This window comes from Fukomys damarensis, unplaced genomic scaffold (assembly GCF_012274545.1).
Source record: "Fukomys damarensis isolate Sample0158 unplaced genomic scaffold, DMR_v1.0_HiC HiC_scaffold_39, whole genome shotgun sequence".
Lineage (NCBI taxonomy): Eukaryota > Metazoa > Chordata > Mammalia > Rodentia > Bathyergidae > Fukomys > Fukomys damarensis.
The window spans coordinates 112,207,418-112,222,748 of NW_022900951.1; the positions used below are offsets into that span (position 1 = coordinate 112,207,418).

General features: G+C 36.1%; 1 protein-coding gene across 1 annotated transcript in view; it reads left to right on the plus strand.

Annotated features, from left to right (window-relative positions):
• Nucleotides 1-15,331, plus strand: part of Adgrg4 (adhesion G protein-coupled receptor G4) — a 133,644-nt gene that overhangs the window by 6,597 nt on the left and 111,716 nt on the right. The window contains 1 exon segment of the mRNA XM_010642650.1: nucleotides 5,002-5,616. Coding sequence (XP_010640952.1) covers nucleotides 5,002-5,616 — 615 coding nt within the window.

Genomic DNA, 15,331 nt, shown 5'->3' on the forward strand with positions numbered 1-15,331 from the left:
GAATTTTACCAATTTTAAAAAAACCCTTTTTTGCATCAAAAGATATTATCAGGACAACCTACATAATGTGTGAAAATATTTGCAGGTCATATATCTGATAAGGTTACAGATATAAGCAAGAGTAATGATTACATCTCAAGGACAAAAAGACAACCCAATTAAAAATGGGCAAAGAACTTAAAGAAATATCTCACCAAAGAAGATATGAAAATGGCCAACAAGAATACGAAAGTGTGCTCAGTATCATGAATCACAAGGGAAATGCAAATCTAAACCACAAAGAGATATTGCTTCATACCCTCGAGGATGGCAGCAGCTGCAGCAGCAGTAGTAGTGGTAGCAGTAGAGCAGCAAAAGGAGGAGAAGGAGAAGGAGAGGGAGGGGAGGAGGAGGAAGAGGAGAAGAAGAGGAAGGAGAAAAGGAAGGAGAAGAAAATAGAAAGTGTTTGGGGATCTGGAGAAATTATAACCCTTATGCATTGCTGGTAGGAATGTAAAATAGTGCAGTTACTTGAAACACAGTTTGGCTGTTATTCAACGACTTAAACATAGAAGTTCTATACAACCCAGGAATTCCAGTCCTAAGCCTACATCTAAAAGAAATGAAAACATGTGTTGAAACAAAATGAATGGCATAAAATGAAATGAAAACATTTTATTGAAACAAAAGGTATAGCAAAAATTATACCAGCACAATTCATAAAAGTAAAGGCAGAAACACTCCAAATATACATTAGTAGATGAATTAATGAATAAAATGAGATATCTATACTGTGGAATGTTCCACAGCCACACAAAGAATTAGGTACTGATAAATGCTACAACATGGATGTACATTGTGCTACACAAAAGAAAGCAGACACAAAAGGCTGCAAACTGTATGATTCCATTTGCATGAAATGCCCGGATTAGACACACCCATGAGTATAGAAAACAGATTAGTGGTTGTCCGGGGATGGAAGGGGTAAGCACAGAATAACATTTTAGTTGGTACAGGTTTTTATTGTGAACTTGCCAAAGGTCACTGACTTGTTCACTTGAAATTGTTAAACTAGGGAATTTAATGTTATGTAATTTTTCCCAGTACAAAATAAATGGTTCTCAGTGCTGCTGGGGCTGTGACATAGGTGTTTAATGAGGTTTATGATGAGCTTTTCCTGACATGGCATACACTTACACTATAATATTAAGTGAAGAAAAGAAAAGGAACACGCATTTTCCACACAACATGACCGACCTCAGCCACCCAGAAACAAGAAAACCCTATGCACAGAAAAAACAAAAACAAACAACTCACAGGAAAGATACCAAGAGGTTCATGATGATTTCTAGGTGGCAAAAGTCTTTCCCTTTCTAATATTTTTTATGTTTTCTTTAAAAAGGAACAGTGTTCATTATCACTTTTATAATGGATTAAAACACCTCTTTTAAAAACAAAGTAGGGAAAATAATAAATGGGACTTGAACTGAAAAGAAACAGTGGCTAGAGGTAAAGGGACATGGAGAAGCCAAAATCAAGAGAGAATACACTTTGGGGGCGCAATCATGCAATTTGGTCTTGGAACTTGCCAGAGAACAGATGGTAGTGTCCAAGCAGACATCTGCAAATGGATAGCGAAATCATATGCAAAGACACAAGTGGCCTTTGAAGCAAACCCTTGAGAGGCCTTGTGGAGAAGCCTGCTTGTCTGGCCAAACAGAAGGGCCAAAGCCCTCTCTGCCTCGTCACAGCTCAGCCTTCTTGGAGCCCCACCACAGGCCTGGAGGCTGCAGCAGGGCTCAGCACATATGCACTTGCACGTGTGAGGGTGTGAACAAGGTTGTGGGAGTAGAAAAGTTTCTGCTAATGACACTGGCAAACATTGCAGCTGACATTTCCATGGTGCCTCGTGGTTTATAAACATTCTCATGCAGATAAACTAAATGTTAGCTGCTGTTGCATCCTCTTTTATAATGGCCCCATGAGGGAGCAAATTCTTATTCCTATTTTGCCATGAAAGTACGAGGCACACAGAAGTGACACAAATTTATTTATTTAACATTTATATAGTGCTCACTATCTGCCAGACACTTTCCTGAGAGCTTTATGTGCATTAATTGCCCATGTCCACAGCTACTAAGAGACACAAATGAGACACAAATCTGGCTTTTCAGACACTATGACACCACTCTTCTGCTCATGTCTAAGTAAAATTTACCTCTGTCTGCAGAATTCCTGTCTGCAGAATCTCAAGTAAGGTCATAAGTGGTTCTATCTATCTATCTATCTATCTATCTATCTATCTATCTATCTATCTATCATCTATCTATCTGTCACCCATCCATTCAACCATCCATCCATTTACTCACACACCCACCTACTGGTCTATATTTTTCTGGTTATTAACATAATATATGATTGTAAAAAATGTAGATTTTTACCAAAATAAGGAGCATAGAAAGTCAAAATCCTAAGTCTCACACCTAAACATACCATTCTTGATTGTTTGATACATGTTCTTCTAGACCATTTTCTCAGTGTAGGCTAACATGTGTTTTAATTTAATTTTAATGAGATAATGTGTACCTACACTTAAGTAAGACCCATTTCACTTAGTATTAAGCCTTGAAAATCTCTTCATGACTATAATAGGTTGCTCTCTTATGTTTTTAAAAAAATTTAAATTATTTAATTTTTTATCTCTTATGTTTTAATATTCCCTCATACAGAGGCAGTAATTTTCCTAAGTAGCTACCTAGTGATACATACACAAGTTTTTCAAATTTTCTTCATTAGAAACAATGCTACAATAAATATTATTGTACTGGTAGCTTTGTGTATATGTGTATTTGTCTAGAATAAATATATGGAAATGGAATTGCTGGGTCAAAAGTATACACACAACTAAAATTGTCATAGATACTGGCAAATTGCCCTTCAAATGAACCACGTAACTGGCACTCCCACCAGCAGCAAGTAAGTGACCTATTTCCCTCTGGGCTTGCCAATTCTGGGTGTTCTGTTTTCCTAAATTTTATCAATCTCATAAGTAAAAATGGTATCTCATTATTGTTTTAATTTTTTCTTAAAATAGTGAAATGGCATTTTTATATTATTGGAATTCATATTTCGAGTTTTGTAAGTTGCTCATTCCTGTCATTTGGCAACTGGTTTTATGTAAGTACATCGTAGCGAGGAGAGGCCCTTGTAGACCAGATGAGACTATAAGACATTCTTTTTGAGGAACACGTAAACACCTGAGATTTATGCTCACCATAAAGCCAGTTCTTAAATGTTGTGTTTGCCATTATTTTGGAGAGCTCAGCAGAAAAGCAGTGTAAACCAACAATAATCGAGACTTTATTTCATAGTAATTATCATCTTGTGGGATTAGCTCTTGATTTATTAGCCACATGAAGCATGATAAGATAATAGACTTGCATTAGCCAGAGACAAAAATAAGCACATGCTCATCCACCATAGACAGTTCAGAAATAACTCTGGCAAATGGAATATCTGAATTCCAGCACATGGATGTGTGCGGGTTGGACATGTGTGTGTGGGCAGTCATGCACATGTGCTCCTTTGCGTTGGAGGATTCCAGTAGAGGAATGGAGGGAGAAAAAAGACTGTATGGTCAAGGGAATGCCTAGAAGCTCTCCTTTGGGGACAGCTTCCAGAAGCCGGGAAACAGTAACTTCTGGTCAGCCTCTGTAGTGTGCTGTTACAGATATCACGCTGTTTTGGGGTGATGGTCCCTCTATTACCACATAATTCAGAGAAAAGTTTCGGTTTCATTCTGCTGAAAAAGCACTTGCTTTGGCTTGGACTGTACTGGGACTGGAACTAGGTTACTGTTGGTCCATCTCAGATATTTGACTAGTGGCCTGGGGCTGTGAGGTTTCAATAACTTCCTATGAGTCAGGAAAATTTTCATAAATACTGCCAAGGTGCCTGGCAAAAGGCTACACCATCCGCTCCCACAACTAAAACAACTAAAACAACTAAAAGAAGGAAATTGTTGTAATTGCGACCATATATTTTGTCAAAAAAAAAAGAGTACACCAATGGACATGTCCTTCAGTAATGCCTGAGAGGCTTTGCGTACCTTATCTCACTTAAGCTTCCAATAACACCATTAGTCGGTAGGGGCTATCTGGCATAGACTCAGTGTGAATGGTGGCCCCTTTTGTTGGTCAGATACAACACTGTGACTTCAGATTCCCATTTTACTGAAGCAAACACTGAAGCATCGGGGAGTTCAGTTACTAGCTCAAGGTTACATAGCTTAAGCGTGTCAGAGCTGAGACTCCAGCCCAGGCTGTCTGACTCCAGAGCCAGTGGTTACTGTGTCTAAAGCTGTCTAGAGTGCCTTAATGCCTCTGGGGCCCTCTTAGGAGAGAGAATGAGGGCATCTGGGTGCACTTAGAGCAGTGGCATCTCTTCCATTTCTAAGCCCAAGAAGGTTGGAGCATCTAGATTGTCCAGCTGGTCATCTTTCAGACATTTGTCAGTGCCATTCAGTGAGAAGCAGTCTCCAGAGAAAGAACAAATCAGGTAATTTGGCTCAGGGAAAGACATTGGAGAAGCAAATTAACTGATGCATCATGAATATAATAAAGCAGTTAGGTGGGTGGAAATAATTCTCTTTTGATTATATGTGTGAGGATTATGTGTTAGAAAATTTGAAGTCTAGGCTGCTTTTCCTTGGCCTCTTCCCCCACTAGCCACAGACTTGTAACGACCCCTCCAAGCTGTTCAGCTGGTGTGTGCTCCTAGAAGGCTAATGTAACTTTTCGTATTAGCCCAGGAAAAGCAGAATTACAAAGAGACTCTTCTGCTAAAAAAATCACATGCCAATGTCAAAAAGAGATAATTTTTGTGTTCCTACTATTTGCTTATTTTCATAGGATTGACTCATAATTATATTGTACAATTTGACTATACTGCCAAAGATGATAAAAGACTTCTAACTGAAATTTCATTTGTTTTCCTCTTTCTCCCATCTCCAAATTTGGACAGATACACTTTCACTAAAAGGGAAAAGGCTGGATTTTCATGGAAGAGGTGACACATATGTAAGCCTGACCAATACCATTCCTGAACTCCGCCGATACACAGCATGCATTGATCTCGTATTCATGGGTGACTATTCAAGTTATTGGACGGCCTTCTCCTATATTACTAATAGCCCCTTCCTGGGCAGAAAACACATAGACCTTGGACTTTCAGGGGACCATCATCAGCTAATACTATACAACTTGGGCAAGACTTTTTATGTCAGTTACCATCTAATTCCATTTCGGTGGCATGCAGTATGCTTGATATGGGATGGTGTGAAGGGCAGATTAGAGCTCTTCCTGAATAAGGAAAGGATATTGGTAATAATGGATCAGCCACACAGCCTGACGCCTAACGGGACTCTGGTCCTAGGACACTTTTCCAAGAATGGAGTTGGCCAGATTAAAAGTTTGGTATCTCGCTTTACCGGCAGCTTATATTACTTTCAACTCTGGGACCGCATCCTGGAAAAGGAAGAACTTATGAAGTGTTTAGATGGAAATGTAGTTGGTTGGAAAGAAGATGTTTGGCTTGTCAATAAAATCGTGCCGACTGCTGACAGAAGACTGCGCTGCTGTGAGTAACTTATGAAATTTTCTCCTTGTTACGGTGCACCTCAGCGTGCTACTTAAAGTAATCCACTCCTAGATGGAGGCTGTTTTCCTCCAAGGAAATCAAGCATGCCGAATATTTGTCATATACTTTCTAATGTGCTCAGAAAATTTGCAAGAATGACAGAATTTACATACGCTTTACTCAGATTCAGCAAAAGTTAACACTTTCCCATATACTTTATCATTCTCTCTACCTGAATTTCTCTCTTCTCTCTCCCCGCTCCTCTGCCTACACACATATGAGGGGACACACACACACACACACACCACGCATGCAAATTTTTTGTATCTGAATCATTGGAGAGTAAGTTGCAGGCATGGTCTGATGCCTTTTTATCACTAAATATCTCAGCGCATATTCCCTGAGAATAATGAACTCTCTTAACAACGATACAATGATCAAAATCAATTTAACATCCATACGGTATTAATGACTAACTCATAGTTCATATTCACATTTAGCCAATTGCTCTAATAATTTCTTTTATAGTTTTTTTGGCTTTGTCTAGAATCTAATTCAGAAGCACGCATCACATTTAGTTACCATTGTCACTTTAGAGCAATCTGAAAGAGACCCTCCCTCAGAGATTCCCTGGCCTTCAGGACTTAGATGCTTCTAGCATGCGGTCCAGCTGTTTTGTAGAATGTTTCTTAATTTGAGTTTGTGTAATTTTCCCTCAAGGTTAGGGTAAGTGTAGGCTATGTATTTTGGGCAAGAACATCACAGAAGTGACGCATTATTCTCGGCGTATTACATCAGTAGACACATGCTGCAAATTTGTCCCACTATTCATGAGAATAACTTTCATCATTTGCTTGTGATGTCTGTTAGATTTCCCTGCTGCAAAGTTATTATTTTTTCTTTTGTAATATTAAATAATTTCGGAGGAGATACTTGGAGGCTATACAAATACCTTCTTATCAAACTTTTACCCAATAATTTTTATAATTATCGAGGATTTTTGTCTGAATCACTGCTGTTATAATGGTAGCAGAAGGATGATTTGCTAAAAAATTTCTGGTTTTTTTACATTCATTAGTTGGAATTCTATTGTAAGTAAGAGCTTTCTGTTCTGTTTTTATTTTTACATTCATTCATTCATGTGTTTATGTATATAAGTAGGATCTCAGAGATACTCATTTTGTTCATTGTATTACAATCTGTTACTGTTCATTTTGATGCTCAAATTGGCTGAAATTTTGATAGTGTGAGCTCTTCAGTCTGGCTCTGGTGCCCTTTAGACATGTCCCATAATTCTTTGATCATTTTCTTTTCTTGCACAGCAAGATGTTCCAGGCTTAATGTGTACTTTTTTCTGTTCAGCCATTTTGCCAAAGAGACTTAATTTCTTTTGGTGGTGTATAGCATTTACCAACAATTCATTTTTCTTGTGATTACCATCATGATATTGAAGAACTGTTTGTAATGGAGTTCTTGCAAAAAAAAAATCTTCTTGGAATTATACATGCATTTTTCTCCTTTCTAGTTTTTAGAAGGAAATAGGGACTGCTTTTCTCTATATAATCCCTCTGTTCCCCAATTTCCAATCCTCTCCATCATCATCAGCAGCAATCCTGAAGCATGGCTACTCAACAATAATAACATTAAGATAGGATTTTTCTTATTTCCTGAAGTGTTCACTTATTCTTACAGCAGCTTTATTTATTCTTCTTATAGCTTTTGGGGAAGGGAGGTAAGGAAGGAATGGGAGCTAGATCCAAGCCTAAGAGGGCTTTCACAGACTATGGGAATACATGTTTATCAATAATCTTGATACTGTTTGAGTTAATTGAAGAGACACGTTGCAGGGACTTTCTGTCTCTTTGAGATCAGACCAAAGCAAAGGAACAGGAAAGCTATTGCTTTATGCTACTACCAGAAGGCACTTGGTTTCTACCTTTTTGAGGTCTTGAAAATAAATGAGGTAGTTCTAGTTAGCTGCAATGACTAGGGATTAGTAGCTCAAGCCAGAACATTTCACACAAAGCAGTTTAATGTCCTCTTTGATTTAAGGAACTGGAAGTATGACATTGGTTATCCACACACTTTTGCAGTGGTCTTTAAAAACCTCATACGTCCACCTAATGGCTGTGGCCTTTTCTATCACGTGGCTGGCAAATAACAAAGTCTAATTGATGTGTTAAATTGTTATACAACCCTCATATATTTTGCTCTTTTGTATGTTGTTTAATATACAACCCATCCACTTAGTCTGATTCAGTTCTTGAGGACATAATACACAAATAATCCAACAGAATAACAGGAGAAAATGCTACCTAAAGTGATGACCAGGCCAAGGGTGTAGAAAACATTTTCTTTACTATTCAGGTTTATTTGAGTGTTCTTCCAAGTTTTGAACAGGAGTTCCTAACCCGAGGTCAAGAATGGCCTTGAAGGAGTTCACAAAGCCCTTGCAATTGTACATGACAGTAAAACTGCAAGGTGGATTTTTCCCCTGAGGACAGAGTATACTAGTTTCCATGACATTATAACTATATGATAACTTTTACTAAGTTTTTACCATGTGCAAAGCTTTTTGTAGATGAGGAAAGAGAGGCTCAGAGTGGTTAAGCAAATTACCTAGGATCTCCAATTAAATAAGTAGTAGAACTGGGGTTTGAACAACGATGTGTCTGTTTGCAAGGTCCATCTTTTTTGCACCCCATCTGAAGGGAATCTGTGGCCCCAAAAGGTATTGAATCACTATCTCAGAAGCTTCCTTTGAAGGGAATTTCTTTTTTTTCTCCCATTAAGTTTATTGGTACATTCAAAGCAAACAATACAGTTGCATTTATCATTGGGATCTTGTACCTTTACATGATATGTCTTGGTTCTTACTTTTCCCCATACCCCTGCCCTCCCCTCACCCCTTCACCCTTTGAGGGGAATTTTTGACATTGACAACCTACTGTGGAGAATTAGGCTACTGGTTGGACTCACTTCTGGCCTCATCTCATCGATGAAGTACCTGCAAAACCATATGGCTTCTACTTCTGTCTTGGCCATGTGACATCTAAGAAAAGAGTGGCAATATGGAAATAAATGAGTGATTGTACAACATTTCTAGCCTTAGCTTTTGCCTAATTGGTATTTATAACCCATAGAAAGATTATGACCTTTAAACATAAATTTTATTGAGCACATTGCTAGGTACAATTCTCTATAAATCTATTTACACTTTTGGGAAGCATTTGTTGAAGAATGTGAACCATTTCTGGGTTTAATAAGTAATCATTGTAGTCGAGATGTCTCAGGAATATTTAAACAGCACAGTAATAATAACAACAGTAAAGGTGCTAGTTGTTAGGAATTTATTTTGGGGGTCTTTTAAGTCCTCTTTCCCTTATTTTTAAAAATATATGGGTGTGAATAAAATAGATTTAAACAATACAAAAGTATAGGAAGTGTACAGTAACCCCTCCTCTATCTTCTCCATAGAGTTCTCTACTTTAAAAGACTTTTTCTTAAAAGTTTACAAGTGTGTGTACATGTGGATGTATGTGGATATGTGTGTGTAATTGAAACAAAATAAAAAATATATATACATACATACATATATATTGTTCTACAGTTTGATGTGTTCTAACAATATTATTATGGACACATAAGTAAACTTAAACCTATTTTTAGGGCTCTCCATATTTTATTTTATAGATGTAAGCTAATTTATTTGGCTAACCTACGTACAGATGGATATTTAAATTTCTTCACTTTTTGCAGTAACAAATAATGCTACAATAAATTTCCTCATACAAACTTACATCTTGGCATACATGGACTTGCTATTTGCTAGGACACATTCCTAAAAGTAGAACTTCTCAAATAAAGCATATAAGCTTTTATAATTTCACTGATTTGTTATTTTACTAACTTAACTATTCTTTAAAATCAGTAAAGTAAAATTAATAGATACATACAGTAAAACATTTAAAAATATAAATTCGAAATAAACGTTTCATTTCAATCCCTTGCCTTAAGTGCCACTTGCCCAAAATATTTATTAATAATTTCTTAGGCATATTTTCAGGAAAATACAAACCTTGGATTTACATGTAAATGTTCTTTTTTGGGTTGGGATCATCATTATATGCATAGGCTTCAGCATCTGTTTTCAAATTTAAGAATACATTATAGAAATATTTCCATATCAGAAAATATAGAGCTATCTGATTATTTCTGGGGGTAGGCTGCTAAATAGAATTATAGAATAAGGGCATGCTATAATTTTTTAAAAAACTTTATGTGAAGGTCAAACTTTTAACCAGTTTTTAGCTGTAATAAAATTTACAAGAATTTTTAAAGTATTTGATGGTGACAGTGACGTATTGAAGCAGTCATTAAGGACTGATCACAAACTAAAATTCCTTGTTTGGTACAGTGAACATAATTTCCTAATCTCAACCCAGACACGTGATCCAAAAAAGAGTGTGTTCTGACTGTGAATATATGAAGATGAGTTTTCCAAAGACATGAAGATGAAATTACTCTTTGTTGTACATTAAACATCGCTTCTTGGCTTTTTGGCCAAGTTTCTCTCAAGTGTGTTGTACATTGGAGAAATCCCGGCTATTGAAAAGAATGAAATAACATAAATGGAATCCATCCTGGGAAAGGATGTCACTGTGGATGTCCAATTGCTCCAATACTATTCACTGGATATCCTTTCTTTATTAAATTGATTTTGTTCCTTTTTCAAAGCTCACTGCATCCTAGTGTATGGGTCTATTTCTGAGCTTTTTGCTTCATTCTTCTGTGTGTCTATCTCATGGCCAATACCATACTGTCTTGATTGCTATAGTTATATAGCAAAACTTAATATAGGGAAGAGTGACTCCCTTCCCAGGATGTCATCCTGGGAAATCTATACTGTATTAAAAAGTAGCATTTCTTTATTTGTGCTGTCATTACTCTGCTGACATTTATTAATTAATCAAACACTGATTGCCTTGAATTTTTTTCTCTCATTGAGTTTATTGGTACATTTTAGGTATACAATGCAGTTACATTCATCATTGGGATCTTGTACCTTTACATGACAGGTCTTGGTTCTCATTTTTCCCCTTGTCCCTGCCCTCCCTTCACCCCCTCCTCCCCTCCCCATTTACAAACACTTTATTTCCATTTTTTCATTTTCTCATGTTTTTTTCTTTTTCCTTATTCCCTTTCCCCTACCCTTCCCACTTTCCCTATATGCTTTGAATTATTTTATGAACTGATCATACTTTAAAATATGCAGAGATGGATTGTATAGTTTATGTACTTTCTAAAGGGCTACTTCAACCTACTATTAATCCCTCTATCCAATTATTAGCTCTCATATGAAAAGCTCCATGGTGATGGGCTCTATTGCTGAAAGGTATTTAGGTCTTGCCCCTGTACATCAATTCTCTGTGCTATCCTCATTTTTCATCATGAAAATATAAGCATGAACTGCTTTTAGTTTGCTTGCTCAAAATTTCCTCATTTGTATTCTCATGCAAATGAAGACATTCTCCTATAGATCCGGAGGTGGAAGCTCTAGCCTGTCTCTTTCTTTCTGTTGCAGGATCCATTTTTCATGCCTTCATTTAAAAACTGAATGCAGAGACCAATTCTTTCCTTACCATCTTAAAGACTGCCACTTCATATTTTTGGTACTCCACAGGCCAATCTGCCTGTGGCGATTTTTGGTCACCATTATCTTTCACACATATATTCAACACATCGAACTGTATTTACAAAGTTCATTGTTGAAACAAAAGCCAGATGTGATATGCAGGCTAGAACAACACATAGATTTAATATGATATGATATACCAAGAATCACAAGCAGAATTTGGTACCTTACTGAGTGTTCTACTTAATATTCTGTTAGTGGCTACATCTGCTTTTTTATACCTCTTTTTTCCAGTTCCCAATAATTACAATACTACACTTTTGTCTAGTGAAAGAGCAAATGATAAGTCTACAGAATCTTGCGGTTTTCCCCACTTTCACATACAGAAACAGCAAGGCTCATGTAAATAATTAGTGAAAGTGATCATTTGTTCATAGACGGGAACAAAGTAAGTGTGGCAAAACATGGGGCTAGACCCTGTGTCTTCTGTGGTTCCTCAAGTACAAATGAACGCTTGGTCATTATTGCTCAATTACTCAGATAGTGTGGGCTTTTATATTTGCTTTTTAAATCTGAATTTTTATTGAGATGATTATAGATCCACATACATTTGAAGATTCCCAGTTTCTCTCAATATAAACATTTTGTAAAGCTTTAGTATAACAACAAAAATACTGATGTTGATACAACCCAATCTTACTCGGATTTCTCTAGTATTGCTTGTACTCGCGCGTGTGTGTGTGTGTGTGTGTGTGCGCGTGTGTATTAAGTTCTATACATTTTTATCTCCAGTACACACTGTGCATCCACCACCAGATTCAAGATGGGGAACAGTTTTTATACCACAAGCATTCCTCATGCTGCCCTGTTATAAACATATTCTTTCCCACCCTCTCCCACCCAAATTAATTCCCTGAATCCCTAATCCCTGGTAACCTCTAACCTGCTCTCTCTAAAATTCTGTTATTTCAAAAATATTATGTAAATAGAATTGCACTATGTGACCTGTTAAGATGAACTTCAAAAAATCCAGCATCATTATATGGCGAGCCATTGTTCTTATGCATGTAAATAGTAGTAGACCATGGTATGGATGAACCATAGTTATTATTTTTTGTCACTCATCTGTTGAAACATATCTGGCCCAAGTCCAATTTTTAGCTATTACAAAAACTCCTGTGAGTATTTGTGTACAGGTTTTTGTGTGAACACACATTTTCATTTCCCTGAGATAAATGCTTATAGTGCAATTGCTAAGCTATCTGGTAGCATCACTTCTAGGTTTCTTTTTTTAAAATAAGAAACTGCCAAAAAATTTTCAAAATACTTTCACCATTTTACATTCTCACCAGCAATGTATGTGATCTAGTTTCTCTGTGTTCTTTCCAGCCCTTGGTGTTATTTTTTTATTTTAACTATTTTTATAAATGTGTAGTGATATTTTATTGCAGTTTTAATTTGCATTTCCTTGATGCCCAATGATGTCGAACATCTTTTCCTGCACTTATTTTTTATCGTGATGTATTCATCAGTGAAATAATCTATTCCTGCCTTCGCCTTTTTTTTTAAAGGATTGGGTTGCTTTACTATTGAAGTTTGAAGTCCTTTGCCTATTTCAATATTTCATTGAGTATGTATTTCAGAGGTATTTTCTTTCTGTTGGTACTTAAAAATCTTTTTCACATGGGCTTTGGCAGGATAAAGGCTTTTCATTAAAAAGTCGAATTTATCAATTTGTATCTTTATGGATCACGCTGTTGGTGTCAATTCTAAGAACTTTAAAAAATCTCAGATGCCCAAGATTTTTCCTATTTGTCTAAAAGTGTCATACTTTTATATTTTCAAGTGAGTCTGTGATTAGTTTTGAGTTAATTTTTACATAAGCTGAGAGGTTTAGTTCGACGTCCCTTTTGTGTCTCTGTGGATGTCCAATTGCTCCAATACTATTCATTGGATATCCTTTCTTTTATTGAATTGATTTTGTTCCCTTTTTAAATCTCAGTGCATCCTAACTGTATGGGTCTATTTCTGAGCTTTCTGTTTCATTCTTCTGAGTGTCTATCCCATGGCCAATACCATACTGTCTTGATTGCTATAATTATATAGCAAAACTTAATATAGGGAAGAGTGACCCCCTTCCCCTTATTCTTTTGAAAAATTGGCTTGGCTCTTCTAAGGTGTGTACATTTCCATAAAAATTTTAGACTAACCCTGACTATGTCTTTTCAAACTGAGCTGGAATTTGATATACCTGCATATCAATTTGAGGAGAATTGACATAGTTACTATGTTGAATCTTTCAACTTTTGAACATGGTATGCCTTCCCATTTTTAAGGTTTTCATTATTTCTTTCATTAGAGTTTTATGATTTGGGGCATACACATGTTATGTTAAGTGTATTCCTGAGTATATCATTTTCATTGGCGGGATTATAAATAGCTTCTTGGGTTCTGCTTGTTTAGGGCACAGAAATAGGATTGATTTTGTTTTGTTAATTTTGTATCCTTCAAGCTTATTGAACTCATAAATTATGTAAGATAATTTTCATGGGAATTATTTGGGATTTTGTGTTTGAACAACCACCTAATTTGCTGTGTGAATAACATAATTTGTGATGTTTTTTATTTCTTCTTCTTGTCTTACTGGAGTAGCTCTGATGTCCCAGTATTACAATGAATAAGAGTAGTGAGAGTGGGCATCCTTGTCTGGTTTCTGGTCTTAGAGGAAAAGCATTCAATCTTTCTTTCACCATTACAGTTGATATTTGCTGGAGGTTTCTTGATGATTCCCTTTATCAAGATTCTAAAATTCCCCTCTATCCCAAACTTGCTGAGAGATCTTATTATGAATTAATGTGAGATTCTGTCAAATGCTTTTCTGCACCAGTTGATATAAGAGTATTATTTTTCTTTTTTTAGCTTGTTGATGTAGTGGATTATGCAGACTGACTTTCCTGTGGTTAGCCACTCTTGCATTTCTGGAATAAAAGTCACATGGTCATGGTATGTAACTCTTTTCATACATTGCTACATCCAGTTTGATAATATTTTGTGGAGAATTTTTGCATTTAAGATTAGGGGAGATATCGATCTACAGTTTTTTCTTTGTACTGTCTTTGCTGATTTTAGTATCAGAATAACATTGACTTCAGATTGGAATGTGTTCATTCCTCTTCCCTTTCTGGAAGAAAGATTAAGTTTTTTTTTGGCAGTAAATCCCAGGGAAATCATATTGCCCCTGGGATTTTTTTCCAGTGCATTTCCTTTCTGTCTTTTCTTTTTCTTTCCTTTCTTTTTTCTTTCTTTCTTTCTTTCTTTCTTTCTTTCTTTCTTTCTTTCTTTCTTTCTTTCTTTCTTTCTTTCTCTTTCTTTCTTTCTTTCTTTCTCTTTCTTTCTTTCTTTCTTTCTTTCTTTCTTTCTTCTTCCTCCTCCTCCTCCTCTTCTTCTTCTTCTTCTTCTTCTTCTTCTTCTTCTTCTTTCTTCTTCTTCTTCTTCTTTTGGTAGACAGCAACCTCTGGGTTACTTGAATATATTTTAGGATTCTATCTTAATGTATTTATGATGTTTTGAGTTTTACCTATTTGTCTAGTTTCTTAGTGGTTGTCTTTGGTATTACAAAAATAAAAATGTGATATCACAAACTTCTGGTATTTACATTTTATTGTTTTGAGTAAAACATGGAAACTTCGCCTCCAGTTTGATCCCTTGACCTCACTTTTAAATGTCACTGCCTTGAGTGTCAGATGGCGTTATAATTTTTGTCTAACTATCAAATATGATTTACAAAGTTCACGAGGGAAAAGCTAGTCTATTGTAGGTACCTCATAGTTGTGTTTTTTTCCTCTTCCTTTCTGAAGTGCCATGATTCTTTCTAAAAACAATTTACTGTTGGGGTGGGGGATTTAACTCAGTGGTTCTGCTGCCTCCTCACAAGTGCAAAGACCCAAGTTCGATCTGTGGTACCAAAAGATAAAATTTAAAAAACTTTTTGTTTTTGATTGAAATACTCCCTTAAAAGCTAAGCATTTTTTCTGTTTTGTTTGATTTTTTTTGTCTTTTTTTTTTTTTTTTTTTTTTTTT